The 14623-nt window shown below is 38.0% G+C and overlaps 2 protein-coding genes across 3 annotated transcripts in view; one reads left to right on the forward strand and one right to left on the reverse strand.

Moving 5' to 3' along the window:
- Positions 1-14: 14 nt before the first annotated feature.
- On the forward strand, positions 15-3307 carry LOC105565958 (tRNA (uracil-5-)-methyltransferase homolog A-like). 2 transcript variants are annotated; one of them, XM_012019583.1, is made up of 8 exons: positions 15-618; positions 692-850; positions 912-1104; positions 1184-1311; positions 1391-1641; positions 1713-2140; positions 2225-2494; positions 2898-3307. In XM_012019583.1, exons 1-7 carry the CDS (start codon positions 301-303, stop codon positions 2491-2493), a joined length of 1746 nt encoding a protein of 581 aa, XP_011874973.1. In that variant the 5' UTR covers positions 15-300; the 3' UTR covers position 2494; positions 2898-3307. The 2 variants fall into 2 exon arrangements, with proteins under 2 accessions (XP_011874973.1, XP_011874972.1); XM_012019582.1 differs by having other exon boundaries at positions 3191-3307.
- An 82-nt stretch (positions 3308-3389) lies between these two features.
- Positions 3390-14623, reverse strand: part of LOC105565959 — a 17275-nt gene continuing 6041 nt past the window's right edge. Inside the window, exons 2-3 of the mRNA XM_012019584.1 lie at positions 4921-5103; positions 3390-4299 (exon numbers count right to left, since the gene is read on the reverse strand). Coding sequence (XP_011874974.1) covers positions 4180-4299; positions 4921-5103 — 303 coding nt within the window. The 3' untranslated portion in view covers positions 3390-4179. The remainder of the gene's footprint in view (positions 4300-4920; positions 5104-14623) is intronic.

Here is a 14623-nt window from a genome sequence, read left to right on the forward strand (position 1 = left end):
TCAGCTACGAAGACCAGGAGAGTAGCGCGAAAACATATATCCTAACCTGCTCTAAATTGGAGCAACGACACGTGCTTCCCCGATCAGCTTCATTTATTGCCTTCATCGCAGTTGTTTAGTTGGCCAGCAGCCAAGCACTTGATTAGAATTAATTACGCCTGCAGTCTAGCGTAAAAGTGTACAGTGAATAAGAAACATTGGAGTCGAGCAGCGCAATTTATCCTGAGATAAAGATTTTATAAGACGTACGAGATTTCGATGAATTAAACGTTGCGAACGTTATTTGAAGAAATTGACATAATGACCGACGCAAACGCTAGGGAGATGTTACCGAGCAGCGTTGCGGAGAACGAGAAGAATCCGTATGCGTACCTCGAGAGGGACGATTTCACCTCCGAGAAGTACAAGATAGAAGTGCGCGGCTTGCCCAAGTATTACGGAATTGGCGAGTTCAAGAAGTTCCTGAACGAAAAGCTGGACTTGCAGTCGTGCAAGGTAAAGCCGCCCAGGAAGGGCAGCAGCTGGCTATACGTATGCTTCAGAAACGAGGAGTGTCGTCAGCGAGCGATAAGCACTATAAATGGGATTCTGTGGAAAAATAGTAAACTCACCGCGCAGGTATTCTCCTTCGTTAACGCTGATTACCCCTGCGGCATTAGACACCCCGTTTTAATTCTTGCCTTCTCCTAAGGCCGCCAAACCAGCTCCGGATCCCTTTGTGAAAAGACAACTGGAGGAGGAGTCCAGCAACAAACGTCTGAAGACCGACGCCGAGGATCCAAACTGCTCCCCTATGGATAGAATTAAATTTATCACTACTCCTTTGTGGAACGTGCCGTATCCCGATCAAGTAAGGCATTTCATTATGCTCCCGTGTCGGAAAGTATCAAACCTCTGCTGTACATTTTTAGCTAACACTCAAGCAGAAGGAGATGAAATCTATCCTGATAAAAATTGGCCAGCAAATGCTTGCGGAAAGTAAAGCGCTGACAGAGTGGGTGAATTCGCAGAAACAATTGCACGATGGATTACCATGCGAACTGCAAAATATACTTTCGGCTGACGTCACCGAGGCGTATAGAAATAAATGCGAGTTCACAGTTGGTAATTAGTTCTATATTTTTGTACGAGGATGTAGAAATTCTGCTAGGATGAATTTAAATTTTCCTATTTTACGACGCAGGCAAAGACAGTGAACAGAGCAAAATTATGATTGGCTTTAGACTGTCAACTTACGCCTCAGGTTCTACAGCGGTTGGACCCATTGACGATCTTTGTCACATTCCAGAAAATATGAAAGTCGCCGTAAAGGTTAATTTCAATTGCCGATTTTGTTCAGACGTGACAGAAATAGAGATAGAATCTGAAGTTTATATGTTGTATATTTCAGATACTAGAAACATTTATACACGAGTCAAATTTAGAACCTTTTAATCCAGTAGATCATAGTGGATACTGGAGACAAGTTACCGCTCGAACCACTCGTGCCAGTCATCTGATGTTAATAGTAGGAATACACCCTCAGAATCTAAGCAGTGACGAACTAGAGGAGTTAAAGTCGCAGCTGAGAATATTTTTTGAAACCGGGAAAGGTGCCGATGCTAATGTCACTTCGTTGTACTTTCAAACAATAGATAAGAAGTACGTATATTGTACAAAGGTAGTGTATGCATTTTCTGCATACATTATACTTGCATAATTAAATTTTGCAGAGGTATAGGCGGTGAGAGTAGCGACACCTTATATCATATTAGTGGAACAGAATATATAGAAGAGACGCTACTCGGAATGAAGTTCCGAGTTTCACCTCAAGCATTTTTCCAAATCAATACATTAGGAGCAGAAGTCTTATACAAGGCGGTAATTGATCTTGCCGAGCCCACGATGGACACGGCGCTACTTGACGTGTGTTGCGGTACTGGCACTATAGGTCTCTGTTTCTCGAAGCATTGCGGTGAAGTGTTAGGAGTGGAAGTTATTCCCGACGCTATAAAGGATGCAAAGGAAAACGCTATCAAGAACGATATTACCAACTGCGAATTTTTTATCGGGAAGGCCGAGGACATTTTGTTGCCTGTCATTCAGAGGACAACGAAATCCAATATTACTGCCATTGTGGATCCCCCACGAGCTGGCTTACGTAAGCTATCGTTACACGTAAATAACATTTAAGCTGTTAATATTATAAAGAAATGTTACTTACCTGTAACTTAATCTTTCCCAGATCAAAGGGCTTTATTAACACTGCGTAAATCAAAAAAGCTGAACAGACTAGTGTACATATCATGTGACCCTCGTGCTGCCATGAGAAATTTAATTGACTTAGCACGACCTAGTTCCAAGCAATATCTAGGTGAGCCATTGGTACCGGTAAAGGCCATTGCGGTTGACATGTTTCCTCATACTAAGCACTGCGAATTGATATTGTGCCTTGAAAGGCTTTCGAAGGCGATGAAGTCAAACGAACGTACCGTCCAAGAAAATCCGGAATAAAGTAAGCGTAAAAATGTATTTACATATTTCTTCCATTGTATGTATGTGTTAACATATAGAATTTTTGGGGTATAAATAGAAAACTGCTGGCAAGTTTTATCGGCCTTACATTCGCGACGAAAAGAAAAACGTTTGTGCGTTTCATGTTTCTTCAAAAAATGAGAGTCACATTAATAATGATCATTCGTCCCTTTGAATAAGTTGCATAATTTTTATATCTGAATAATTATTTTATTTAATATAATAATAATGTATATAAACACATAGTTTAAATAGAACTCCAAATATTTTTATATGCGAACTATATATATTTGAGTAAATTTCGCTTAAACGACTTAATATTTAAATAGAAGTATTATAAAGAAATAATCATATAATTTGGGGTGACACGTAACTTCATATAGGAACGGCCAACTCGTGATTGATAACAGATCCCGAGTCTCGGGCTTCACCCCATATCTATTAAGGTATTAATAATAGAACTTTCTTACTGAGAAAAGATTAAGAATTAAATCTGGCGAAATAGACTCACGACTTTTTTTTTAAGGAAAAATAACAGTAAAATAAAGAAAAGAGTTAGTACATTGATATCATCTAGATATTTGCAGCATCTCGACTCTTACGGGATTTATGTTGCTAAGAGGATGTTTTACATTGTTTTCGGCATAGCAAATAAAGGCTTTCCATCATCTTTCAGCTTCATCAATATTACGCAAAGAAAGAGAGAAGAAATGACGATGCAGGAGTTTCCACTTTAGATCTTCAGAGCTTACGCAAACGTTCGTTTAGAATCGGTAATAAGACGATATAATGAGAACTGTATACATTTTTTTTAAACATACGTTCATCGACTAGCACTAAAGACAAAAATAATGGGACAGAAAGTGAGTACGTATCTAAAATTAACTCGCAAAACCGAAACGGAAACCGTGCCCTAGTAAAAATTTCGTTAAAAACTGATAGAACGTGCATCTGTTTCTGACTATTGTGCTATGCGTTTCTTACCCTGCAATTACGGAAGCAAATTAAGAGTGTCGCATATTCTGTGTGCGCAAAAATAAATAGAAGGCTAACTGCAGTTGCAGATACTGTTTTTGCGTATACATCTTATAGAATCTGCAACTTTTTCATTTGCTCCTATCCGTAATTGCAGGCAAAGAAACTCATAGTAAAACAGTCAGAAACGGATAGAATGCGCATTCTATCAGTTCCAATTTTTAATAGGGCGAAGGAACTCAAACGTTTCAGGTTTATATCAAACTATTTTATTTTAGTTGATATGCTTAAAGAGTCATTTAATGGATCTTCGATCGTTTACTTTATAAGCAAGAGGAAAAGTAAGTGTAGGTCCTTCCCGACGCGTCGCGTATGATCCGCGATAGTAGAGGAAACGGGACGGCGATGTAGTCGCTGACAAGAAGGGCGGAGGTGTCCTTTGGCGCGCCGAAAGAAACGGAACTTGCCGGAGAGATCGAATGAGAATCGACTCGGCTTTCCAAGTGCGATCATAATTTTGTGCTATTGTACATTCTTGATCTTCACTTAGTTTCTTGATACTCTAGCCGGGAAAACATTGTTAGAATTTCGTCGTGCTGCTGCAGCTAAATCGAGGAAATAATACGAAATTTCGCGCGCTCTCTTTCGGTCTTCGGGGATTGTGGAGAACTGACGGCGGCGTGATCATTATCACTTCTTCTTGAAGCACGCGAGGGCATTGACGAAACAGGTCCAGAAAAACTCACTCTTGTCTTGTCCGCGTCGTTGCAGATCCATCTGAAAACGGGGAGACACGCGGACGTGGTTTATCTGCAAAACGATCGTCGATTATCACCACATTAAATTCGAGCAATATAATTAATATTTATATTAATAAGCAGTGACGTTTCTGATGCACTTAGATGATCTTTTTGCTATCGTTTAGTTTCTTCGGATTCGGCGTGTTTACACTTCTATCATTATTTCTTCAAATCTATTTATAGTTTACGATATATAATTTTATTAAAATTAATGAAGTAATCGAAGTACAAGATGCTTCATCAATGTGACTGTTTCTTACAGCGCTTGATAAGCGGATAACTTTCGAATCATATTGCACCCTACATGATCGAACTTGTTTTTTACGTTGAAAGGATAAAATACTTTTATTTTAACCCTTTGGTTAACTCCGAATTATATTTCATCTATTTTAATCTATTGGTTTGGACTTGAAAAAATGTCGAGTGAGACTCGACAAAGAAGCTCCTGAGATAAAAACTGATGTCGAGTCACACTCGACATAGGAGTGCAAAGGGTTAATATTGAAGCAATACTGTGGGATTAAAGATAATATTAAAAATCAAATACGAGCAAGTACAAAAATGTTCGATCGCCTTACAAAGTGGCTCGTGGAATCAGATATATCGAATAGAATTGTTTAAAAGTTATTACCGAATTTGCTACCATTTGATCATCCGCCACAGGGACGAATTCCGAGTTGGCAGCTGGAAAACGGTGTGCCACTGACTTGCTTATACCTTTGCCCCCAACTGAACCTTTTCCCGGATTACTGACGGCCTTTTGTAGAGCTACCATCAATTGGTCGAATAATAGAGCCGCTCTTTTTGGCACTACCTGTAATGAAATTAGAATAGAAGGAATTAAAACGACTAAAATGCGGCAAATTAAATTTTCGCGTTGTAACAAACAAAATCTTATCAATTCAAGTACGCTTCGCGGAAGATTCTCTGGGTTACATTTTTCGTTTTTCGTACAAAAAAGGAATTTTACTTTAGAGAAAGTGACAACAATTTTCAATGCGTTTGCTTCTTAAAAAATTATATCGTTATATTTCCCTCAAGTCTCTTTGAATTTTATTTCAACATTTTTTATGTCCCTTTAATATTTCCCAAAATGAGAGATCTCTAATTTAATTGTCTGATTTTATAAAACAATGTGTTTTATTTACGAAACACTTTATATCGTTTATCTATTTACGTCATAGATAAAATTACGACTCATTAAGGGTCTCTTCACAAAGGAATTCTTTATCGAGCCCACTCTTGTTCATTCCGCGCGTTACATTTCCCGCATACGTACTGTAGTCTCTGACAAACATGCTAATAAAGTGTTCTGCAAAACAAAACGACAAAATGAGAATGGCAAGTGATCGATAGACCGCGAACTTATTTCCTCAGTTTGTCTAATTGACAAATGCGCAAACCCTCGCGTGCATGGATTACCAGTTGAGAAATTTAAATGGGAATTGTAGTTTAAATGGAGAAAAATTACCACTGTTATCATATTTATCAGCAACTCGGGCAACTAAATATAATTGATAATTTGAATTAAATAGAAATTTTATTATATATAAATAAATTATTTTAAATAAGTCCATTTTACAATATATTGCATTAGGACTCTCTTTGCGTTTCTTGTTTTCATAACAGGGAAATAATTATAAATATATAAACTGTTTTATGCATTTTTCTCTCTCCTCACTTTCGGTTCGAAAGTTATGTTTTTCTTTATTTATAACTGTAATAAATCTATTTTTAAATCGAGCAACTTCTTCATTATCATTATCAACTAGTTAATGAACGGAGAATTGCACCGCGGAAGGTTAATTAGGAGATATCGGAGTTTTAGTGAGTTAGTCAGGCAAAGAATCGCGTCGTCCTCGAAAGTGGAGAGGAGAAAATGTGGGAATCGAACTGTGTCTGCTCGTCATGACGAAATGGACAGTTTCTTTGTCCTGGAAGTTAACACTAGAATGAAGGATAAATCGACGATAAAAATAATGAGCGCTCAAGAGAATCCAGACAAGATTAAAGATACGCCTTAATACTCCTTGCCTCTCAGGTACGAGAATAACCAGAGCAAGAAAGAATCAATGTGACGAATTTCAGAGTATCGTCCCGTATATATGTATATAAATAACAGTCGTTATCGAATCCTGATCGAGATATGGCATTGGCGAGATAAAGAAAAAGCTACACCCCACTATGTTAAAATAGACAATATTTTTTCCAAGGAAATAAAAAATGTGTGAAAACGTCACAAGGATAATCCATACACATATTTTTTTAATATTTTAATAAATATTTTAATAAAATTAATAAAAATTTTAATAAAATAATTTAATATAATATTTTTGAAAAATTTAATTTGATCACTGAATATTTTACAATAATGTCATGCGATTCTATACATTTCGTTTATAAAAATCTGTGATTCTGCATTAATCAATAATAACAATTAAATGCTCCTAAAAATTAAATATATGTATATAACGTAAAATACGGACAAGGCCTAAATGTTCCTTGAACATTAAGAATGAAATAAGGAGAAGAGTAATGACAGAATAAAAAGTAAATTCAACACTAATGGAAATCATCGCTACCTTTTACTTTTTTCGCAACTTAGTCTTTCCGCGATCTGTGTGGTCTCGCTTTTTTTTGGGCTGTGCTTTTTTAACTTCTGTTTCGACATTCGCAATCACAGTTTCTTTTTTTCTTTTACCAGAACGAATCTTTATCAACACGTCTGATATTATGCTACCATTGTCCGGCAAATTTTACAAACTTTCGTCGGACGAACTTGCTCTTCATTTCTCTTTTTCACTCGTTTCTTTACGAAAAATTGATTTCTTCCTTTAATTTAATTACTTTATCGTACGTCTCTTTTTTTACATCGCTTTATTCGCTTTCTATTCATGGACTTTTCACCGTAACGTTTAATTCTTGCTGACGCATTCGCATTTTCTTCATAACGATTGTGAAAAACATTTGTTTCTGACGGCTCGATCAAGTGGTATAAAATCAGATTAATCCGTTATCAGTTCGCACGCTTGACTCTATATTTTTGTGTAACAAGATTACAATTTCCCGATTACTATAACGAAGCATTTAGGAGAAGAGTGAATTGGATTATCTATATTACTACATCGGGTCCTCTGAAACTTGTGATGGAGCAGATCTAGTTAGTTCGTTCATTACGTACGTGCGTAGGTGTCGTTTATTAATTGGACAATTTTAGAGACGAGTCCGATAGCCGCAACATTTTCCCGCTTGCAATAAATTAAATCTCCTCTTCTGAGATTTAAATATAATTTATTCACGGTAACGTATCTGCGTAGAATTCTGGTGGCCGAAGCAATTTAGATTAAAAAAAACCCCCCCAAGAAAACCCGCAGACAGAAGCAAGCACGGGAAATCTAGGATATCTTGTAACGTATTCTCAAATATTTATTGCAATTCGTGTTCGCAATTTTGCTGCGTCGCGCAAAGCCAAACACAGATTGCCACGCAGGAATCTGGGCTCTGTACACAGTTTGAAGTAAACAATCATGGTCTTGTAATATATTTCATTACATTCTGCACGCACGCGCGTACGCGCACATACACGCGCAATCATTAGTTCCTTCCTAGTTTATTCATCCCGGTCGATTTCCCAAAGGATGTTGCGGACACTTTTCTTTCCTTTCATTACGCCCGCGACCGTTTCGTGGAAAGTCGTGCCCACGCAACCAAGATTCAGCCCGATGAAGATTAGATCGCGAGACCAGCTCTGCGAGAGGGCAAGAAACGTAAATCGCTTAACCGCGTAAGACGCATTTCGTCTGATCTCCTCGCGAACCCACCAAACCTTCCTGCATTCAAATAGTGCGGCACGCTGCCACTTATTCACTCCTTTCAATTGAGATCCAGCTTTAAACGCGTAATGAAACTGCCCGCGGTACTTGGTACTTTCCCGGCAAGAAGCCCTGTTCTCTCATAAAGCCCTCACCCCGTTCTGTTCATTGATATATGTGCTTTTAACTCTGCGTGACAAATACAGATGAAAGCCTTAGTTCTATTCAGAGAAAAGTGCAAAATTATGTTTGACAATTGTTACAATGTGCTTAACACTGGACTTTAGGATTGCACAATAGAACAAAGCTACGTGTCACTTCACAAATAACTCGGGATCGGAGAATTTCTTGGAAAACGGCATCAGTTAAATTTAATAATGAAAATCTTGCTTTTCCGGATACGTCGATTTCCTCTTACGGTCTAGGCGGTTATTGTGTATTATCGTATACACTACATCGTGAAGTTTCATTACGTGTTTAAATTTTATAAATTTTATCGGGGAAAATTAATGATGGAGTGGAACTTAATGTCAAAGAATATTTTGCAAAATTTTACTTCTGAAGTAGCAATGTAATTAAAATTTCAATAATATTCTAACACCTTATTTATTTTTAAAGTAAACCTTAGACAGAATAAAAAAAGTCTCACGACTGATCATTAAATCGGTTTCGCAATGAACTTACTAGCCAAACTGAAATTGTTAAAGTAGTTTTGATTGTACAAAATATTTTATATTTCAAGTATCGCAATCTGCGATTTTTTAACTAAAATACCGATTTAATCTCTTGTAACACGAGACGAATCAGTTTGGTAGATAAAAATTAGATGGGATAAAAATCTATTTAAACTTGCTGTATTATTTTTTGTAAAGAGAAAAAAGATTTAAATCCTCGTGTTCATAAAATAGGGTGTTATGTGTGATTCACATCAATGGCATGCAATTGTAAATGCTCTTCAAAGCTATTCATGTTATTCAAAATTATTGTGTGTACTGAAGACCAGCCGAATATTCTAATCAACGCTGGTGCGTTAACAAGTTAACGGAACAATTTTTAACGGGGAGAAACATACCGACAGCTATTAGCAAATGCGATGAACAGAAAAGAAAAGAAAATGGAAACGATCGGCCACGGTTGCGACACCAGACTAGGCAATCAACGTTTAATTGCGACATTCATGGACACTTAAAAGCATTATCGACAGTGTAGAGTTTATTATTGTCACGTACACCAGACGAATGTCGAATTAAAGAGAAGAGTGAAATAGGGAGAGGAAGGAGAGAGAGAGAGAGAGAGAGAGGGGGGGGTGTATGTGTGCACGGATAGAAACATACATCTTTATTTTCAACTTTTTGTAAAACGGTCGTGATTTATTCACGAAGACGAGATGCACGTGGATATATATGCTTGCGCAAAAATGCGTTGTGAATACGTATAATATCACGAAGCGAGCGGAGAGTTGTCAGTACAAGCAAATTGATTTGCTCATTTTGCGCGGATACAGCCTTTCCACAAAGTGTCCTTATACAAATTTTATTGCTATTCATTCGGGGCTGAATCAAGTACAGAAGCTGTAAAATTTTCACGTAGCAATCCCGGTGCAATTAAACGCCAAATTGTTGCCAACGAAGGAACAATTTTTTTAAGAACGTTCTTAAAAATGCATTGTGCGTGCAATTGAAATTCTGATTGGAAATGCTTCTCGCTACAGCTCACTTTGTATTACCGTGCTGCTGACAATAGCGGCGCCGAGCGATAATGCGTTTGACTTTTACAAACACACGCAAGTACGTATTTATGAAAAGTAATACATTTACGTATAATGAGCGAATGCATTTCAAACTCTGAAAACTGACCAGCTGCATCGCATATGCCCGTCTCTACCAACGCAGTTTCACTTTAATCTTGGGTCAACTAACTGTATATCTTTTTCTAGTTTTACGAATTAGAAAAAGATGAGAAGTAATTTAAACCGAGATGAAAGTCAATCTGCATTGGTAGAAACGGCATTAGATATATTACATATATATACATTTTTCCTTTTTATTACATTTAAAAACTAGATAAATACTAAATAACGTAATCTCCGTAGGAAAGTAATAGTGCATTAAATATGGAAATATAATAACTATAATAGACAAAGGTAGAGATTGAAACAGAGAGAGAGAGAGAGGGAGAGAGAGCTGATTGATCTGGATTATAGTTTTCTTCTTAACGAAATTTACTTCTTAAATTTATTTCTAAAGCATTGTGAAATAAATCTTTACTCTACATATTCGAGCCAATGTAATTATAATACAGCTGTTCAACGTTCGACAGTAATAATTATCTCAGATTGACATTTTTTGACAGTTCATTAAATTAGCTACGCTAATTCACCGTAACAGCGCTTGATCACTTTAAGCGTACGTGTTATGTTTCACGCTATTCCGCCGAATTGATTTCTCGTCTCCCATAATCATGTTTACACTCTAGCTCAAAGAAATTCCAATTACAATCGCAATTACGAAATTCCTCCGATCGCTCTACCGGTTGTAGCGCTCGCATTGTTCCCGAGAAATGACGCGTGTGAGCCGCGTCGTTAATGGATTATATCAAATACTGAGGCGCGATCATTGTTAGGGAATAATATTTCTTGCAAGAAACCTTAACTCGTTTGCAAACTAAAATATTAACTGCGAATAGTCTACAATGCCTAACTTTCATATAAATCAATAAAGCTCTACAAGTGTCACTTGTCGACGTCTCTACGCATTTTTATTAAATAGTAATTAACGATATTTTTAATGTAAAAAAGTACGTATATATTAAATTACAGTAAAATTTAAAAGACTATCAGAATCAAAGGTATCGGAAATGAGTTAAGATCGAGTCGAAATTGACTGCTTAACAAGTTCAACAAACGTATTTTTACAGACGTATTCATGGTGCAATTTAATCCCGTAGAATTTTTGTCGTGGACTTATCTCAAATCGACGACGTTTCAATCGTCTTAGAAAAAAAGAGAGTAAAAAGATTAAAACCGCTGGCGATGAGGATGCCGGAAATAGAAATCTCGGAGTTAAGAGCCCGATTTATATTTCGTAGATTTGACGCGGTGGAAGACAAATATTGAAACGAAGCAATTTCTTGAATAGGAGACGGAAATTGAAAAAAAAAGAGAAAGGAAAGAGAAATAAATTACGCAAAATACGCGAAGAAAGGCGCGCGCGAGATTTTTCACAAATATTCGTGTTAAAAAATACAGCGTTGTTCGCTTTAAGAAAAACGAAGGGATCTGACTTTCAAATTAACGAATCCACACTGCGTTGTGATGCAAATTAGGGATGTTTCTATTTGACACATTGAGAAACACGATGCTTTAACGAGCGGCAATAATGGTACGATATAGAAATAATTTTATACCCTGCATTAATCATATTTGAGAAACAAATTCTACAAAAAACAATTTTAATAAAGTACAATTAAAAAATATTAGAAACATATCGTAAAAATAGAAAAGGTTCTAAATCATTCGACTAAACTTTATATACTACGCCGATAAATCTGTAATTGCAAGGACACATTCAGAAAATTTTATATGCATTTTTATTAGAAGAAATTGAGGCAATCGTAAAATAGATCAGTGCTTCTTTAAGCTTGCCACATAGATAGCAAATACCTCGAATGCGTTAGAAAGAAGAAAAGAGATACAGGAAGAGATCTTTTTTTAAATCTAATCTTACCGATATCATTTACTAATATTATATTATATGAAGGAAAGTGTAAGAAACTGTAAAAGATGGCGAAAATTGCCACCAAGTTAAACCTGAGAATGAAAGGCAGGAAGTTTTCACTTGGAAATCTTAAACGTGTCGAAGAGATTAAAGTATCGCTTTAATGGACAAAGTAATAAAGTAAGTTAAACTTCGAACGTTTATTGTGAAACGTAGCAAAACTATTTAGCGTATACACCATTAAGCTTAAAGAATTTTCTAATATGTGAAGCAAACGAATCTTACGCATAGTTTAAAAAAGTAGCGCTTTGTGCTAATATTGTAGCAACATCTGTTTGAATAACCGTCAGGGTATTTTATCTGTTATACACTTGTTAGTCTTTTATACTTGATCATTTGGGTAATTGTGCGCTATTGCATCAACCCGAGCAACGTGAAAAGTAACGCGAATGTGACGCAAATTAATTTTTATTTTTATCAATAAACCTGTTGGCTGCGTCTCACGTTGAGAAAGTATCGAGTGAATCCGTAATTTACTAAAACGCACGTGCCTGGCCTGCAACCGCATACACTAGATTACGAAAGTGAAAACTCGCAACTTTTGTTCGGTTGATCGTTGAATAGTTTATCAACTTTTTCGAAAGGTCGAAAAGTAGATGTTCATAAAAACTGCTTTATAACGAAATAGCTAATAATAAATCGTGCATGCTATTGGAAAATTGTGTTCGCGCGGGCACGGAAATTCGGACAGGTGGTTTCGAGGATCACGGTGGGACGCATTGAATTTCTTAAGGACCAAGGGTGTACTGAATTCTTAAGAAAGGAGGCACAAAACAACCCAATTCCAGTAGATGTAAAAGCACATGTGTCTCGCGGCGCTCCTTGCGTACGTTTCAAAGTTTCGTTCCAATCTGAAGGGCGATCCCCCTCGAAAATATTCCTTTACGATTCCTAATGTGCACATTACCACTTATATAGCTTACATATTGCGCGTGTGCCTACTTAAAAACTGAAATACATTTATCTGAGGAGAAAGCTCTCTCGCAAAGGACGACCGTTTCGTCATATAAAAGCGGCAACTTTCTTAGGGCAAAAGAAGAGAGAGAGAGGAAAGCTCGCTTTTACGACGAAGGAGAGACACGTATCTCCGAATCTCTCCGGTGAAATAACCATAAACATATTTACGATCGTCTCTAAGTTGGCAATTCCAGACCAGAATCAATGATATTACCGATGCGATATAACGCGACGATCGCCAAATAATATTTTATCGGCGTTTTAGCGAACGCCTTCGCGTTCGAGACACCTCGATCTCCCGCGAAACGGAACTGGACTTAACGATGATTAGAGCCGTGTTAGAGAGCTATAACGTTAGTACCCGTCGCTATAACTGGGCAAATACTCCGGGGAAAATCACGAGGGGTCGGTCGATTTCTGGACACTTTGTAACTGTCTCAAACTGACGTATTAATCCCGACAAAACGCCGGCCCGCGATTAACGATTAGCGGCGCATAGGAGATAAAATTTATTACCGCGCCAACGAGACGCGGCTCCTCTGCGTCGTCCTTCGCCGTTTGTCGGGATAGAAATTAATTGAAACATATCCGGGCAACGAATTCGGGCTGACGTGTATCAAAACATTACAACTTGCAGACGCGCGCTGTCACGCATCGCACGATAGTGCCGCCGACATGTACGAAAACGCATTTGATCGCGCGTCCGATTCGAAACGAATATTAGAGTGCCATCCGTGTCAAATTCGTCTGTTGGTGTTCCATGTCACTCCACGCCAACTTTTTTTTGCGAGGAATTTTTTCCAATTTGAAACGAGGCGATTTCCAGAATGCGGTTTAATTAAAAAAAAAAAAGCACGTCGCGTTAGATCACAGCGAACCTAAAACTCGCGTAAAATTCGCATAAATTACCGGTCGTAATTTTTCTTCATCTCGTCCGTCAGACACGCCGCGATACGTAGCACGGGACACGACTACGTCGGACCTGGCAATATTAATTCTGCCAGTCTCGAGGACGGCTAAGTAGACCCCGCGGATTTTGTACGCGGATCAGCTTTCGAGACGCGGCGACGCGACGGGACGAGATTCATCGGTGCGGGTGACAACGGCGAAGACGCAGATTCGTTTTTCAGATACGCGCGACGTGGGGTGGGAGACTTCAATGCCTGAAACATAATCGGGCGTCTTCGGTTGCACTCATTCGTCTATTTAGGACCCGCAGGTTCTCTCCCCTCCCTCGACGGCCATTGTCGCTCCGGATACTGATAAGTGTGCGATTCAAAGCGAGAGTAAGGGTTATACCGACGCTTCGCGACGTAACTCGGAAACAATACGGTGGTGTTTCAGCAGAAATAGCGGAACAACGGAGGTCGCGGCTCTTGACACTATCAAGTTCGCTATAACTACCACCCACGTGCACAATCTCACGAGTGATAACCTTCGTTACGAGTAATATTACTTGGCTCCATGCAAATATATATTTATATATGTGTAATTACATATATTGCGTGTGTGTGCGTGTGTAATATACAGGGTGTACCTGAACTGGCGAAAAATATTTTAATGACGAGTGCTTTGTAACATTTCAAGACAAAGGTTCTGATACGAAAATGTCGAGACTATAGTAGTTTTTAAATGGGAAGAGTTTCAAGCTCTCGAATAACGAGGCTAGAATTTCGCGCGCGCAGGGATGGCAAAGCGGCCAAGTTCACCGTGGAGACTTACCATCTTAACCGTCGGAGACTTACCATCTTAACCATCGACATACAGGGTGTACTAAAACCACCGGAGA

This window comes from Vollenhovia emeryi, unplaced genomic scaffold (assembly GCF_000949405.1).
Source record: "Vollenhovia emeryi isolate VEMERY1.0 unplaced genomic scaffold, V.emery_V1.0 DF939148.1, whole genome shotgun sequence".
NCBI classification, from domain to species: Eukaryota; Metazoa; Arthropoda; class Insecta; order Hymenoptera; family Formicidae; genus Vollenhovia; species Vollenhovia emeryi.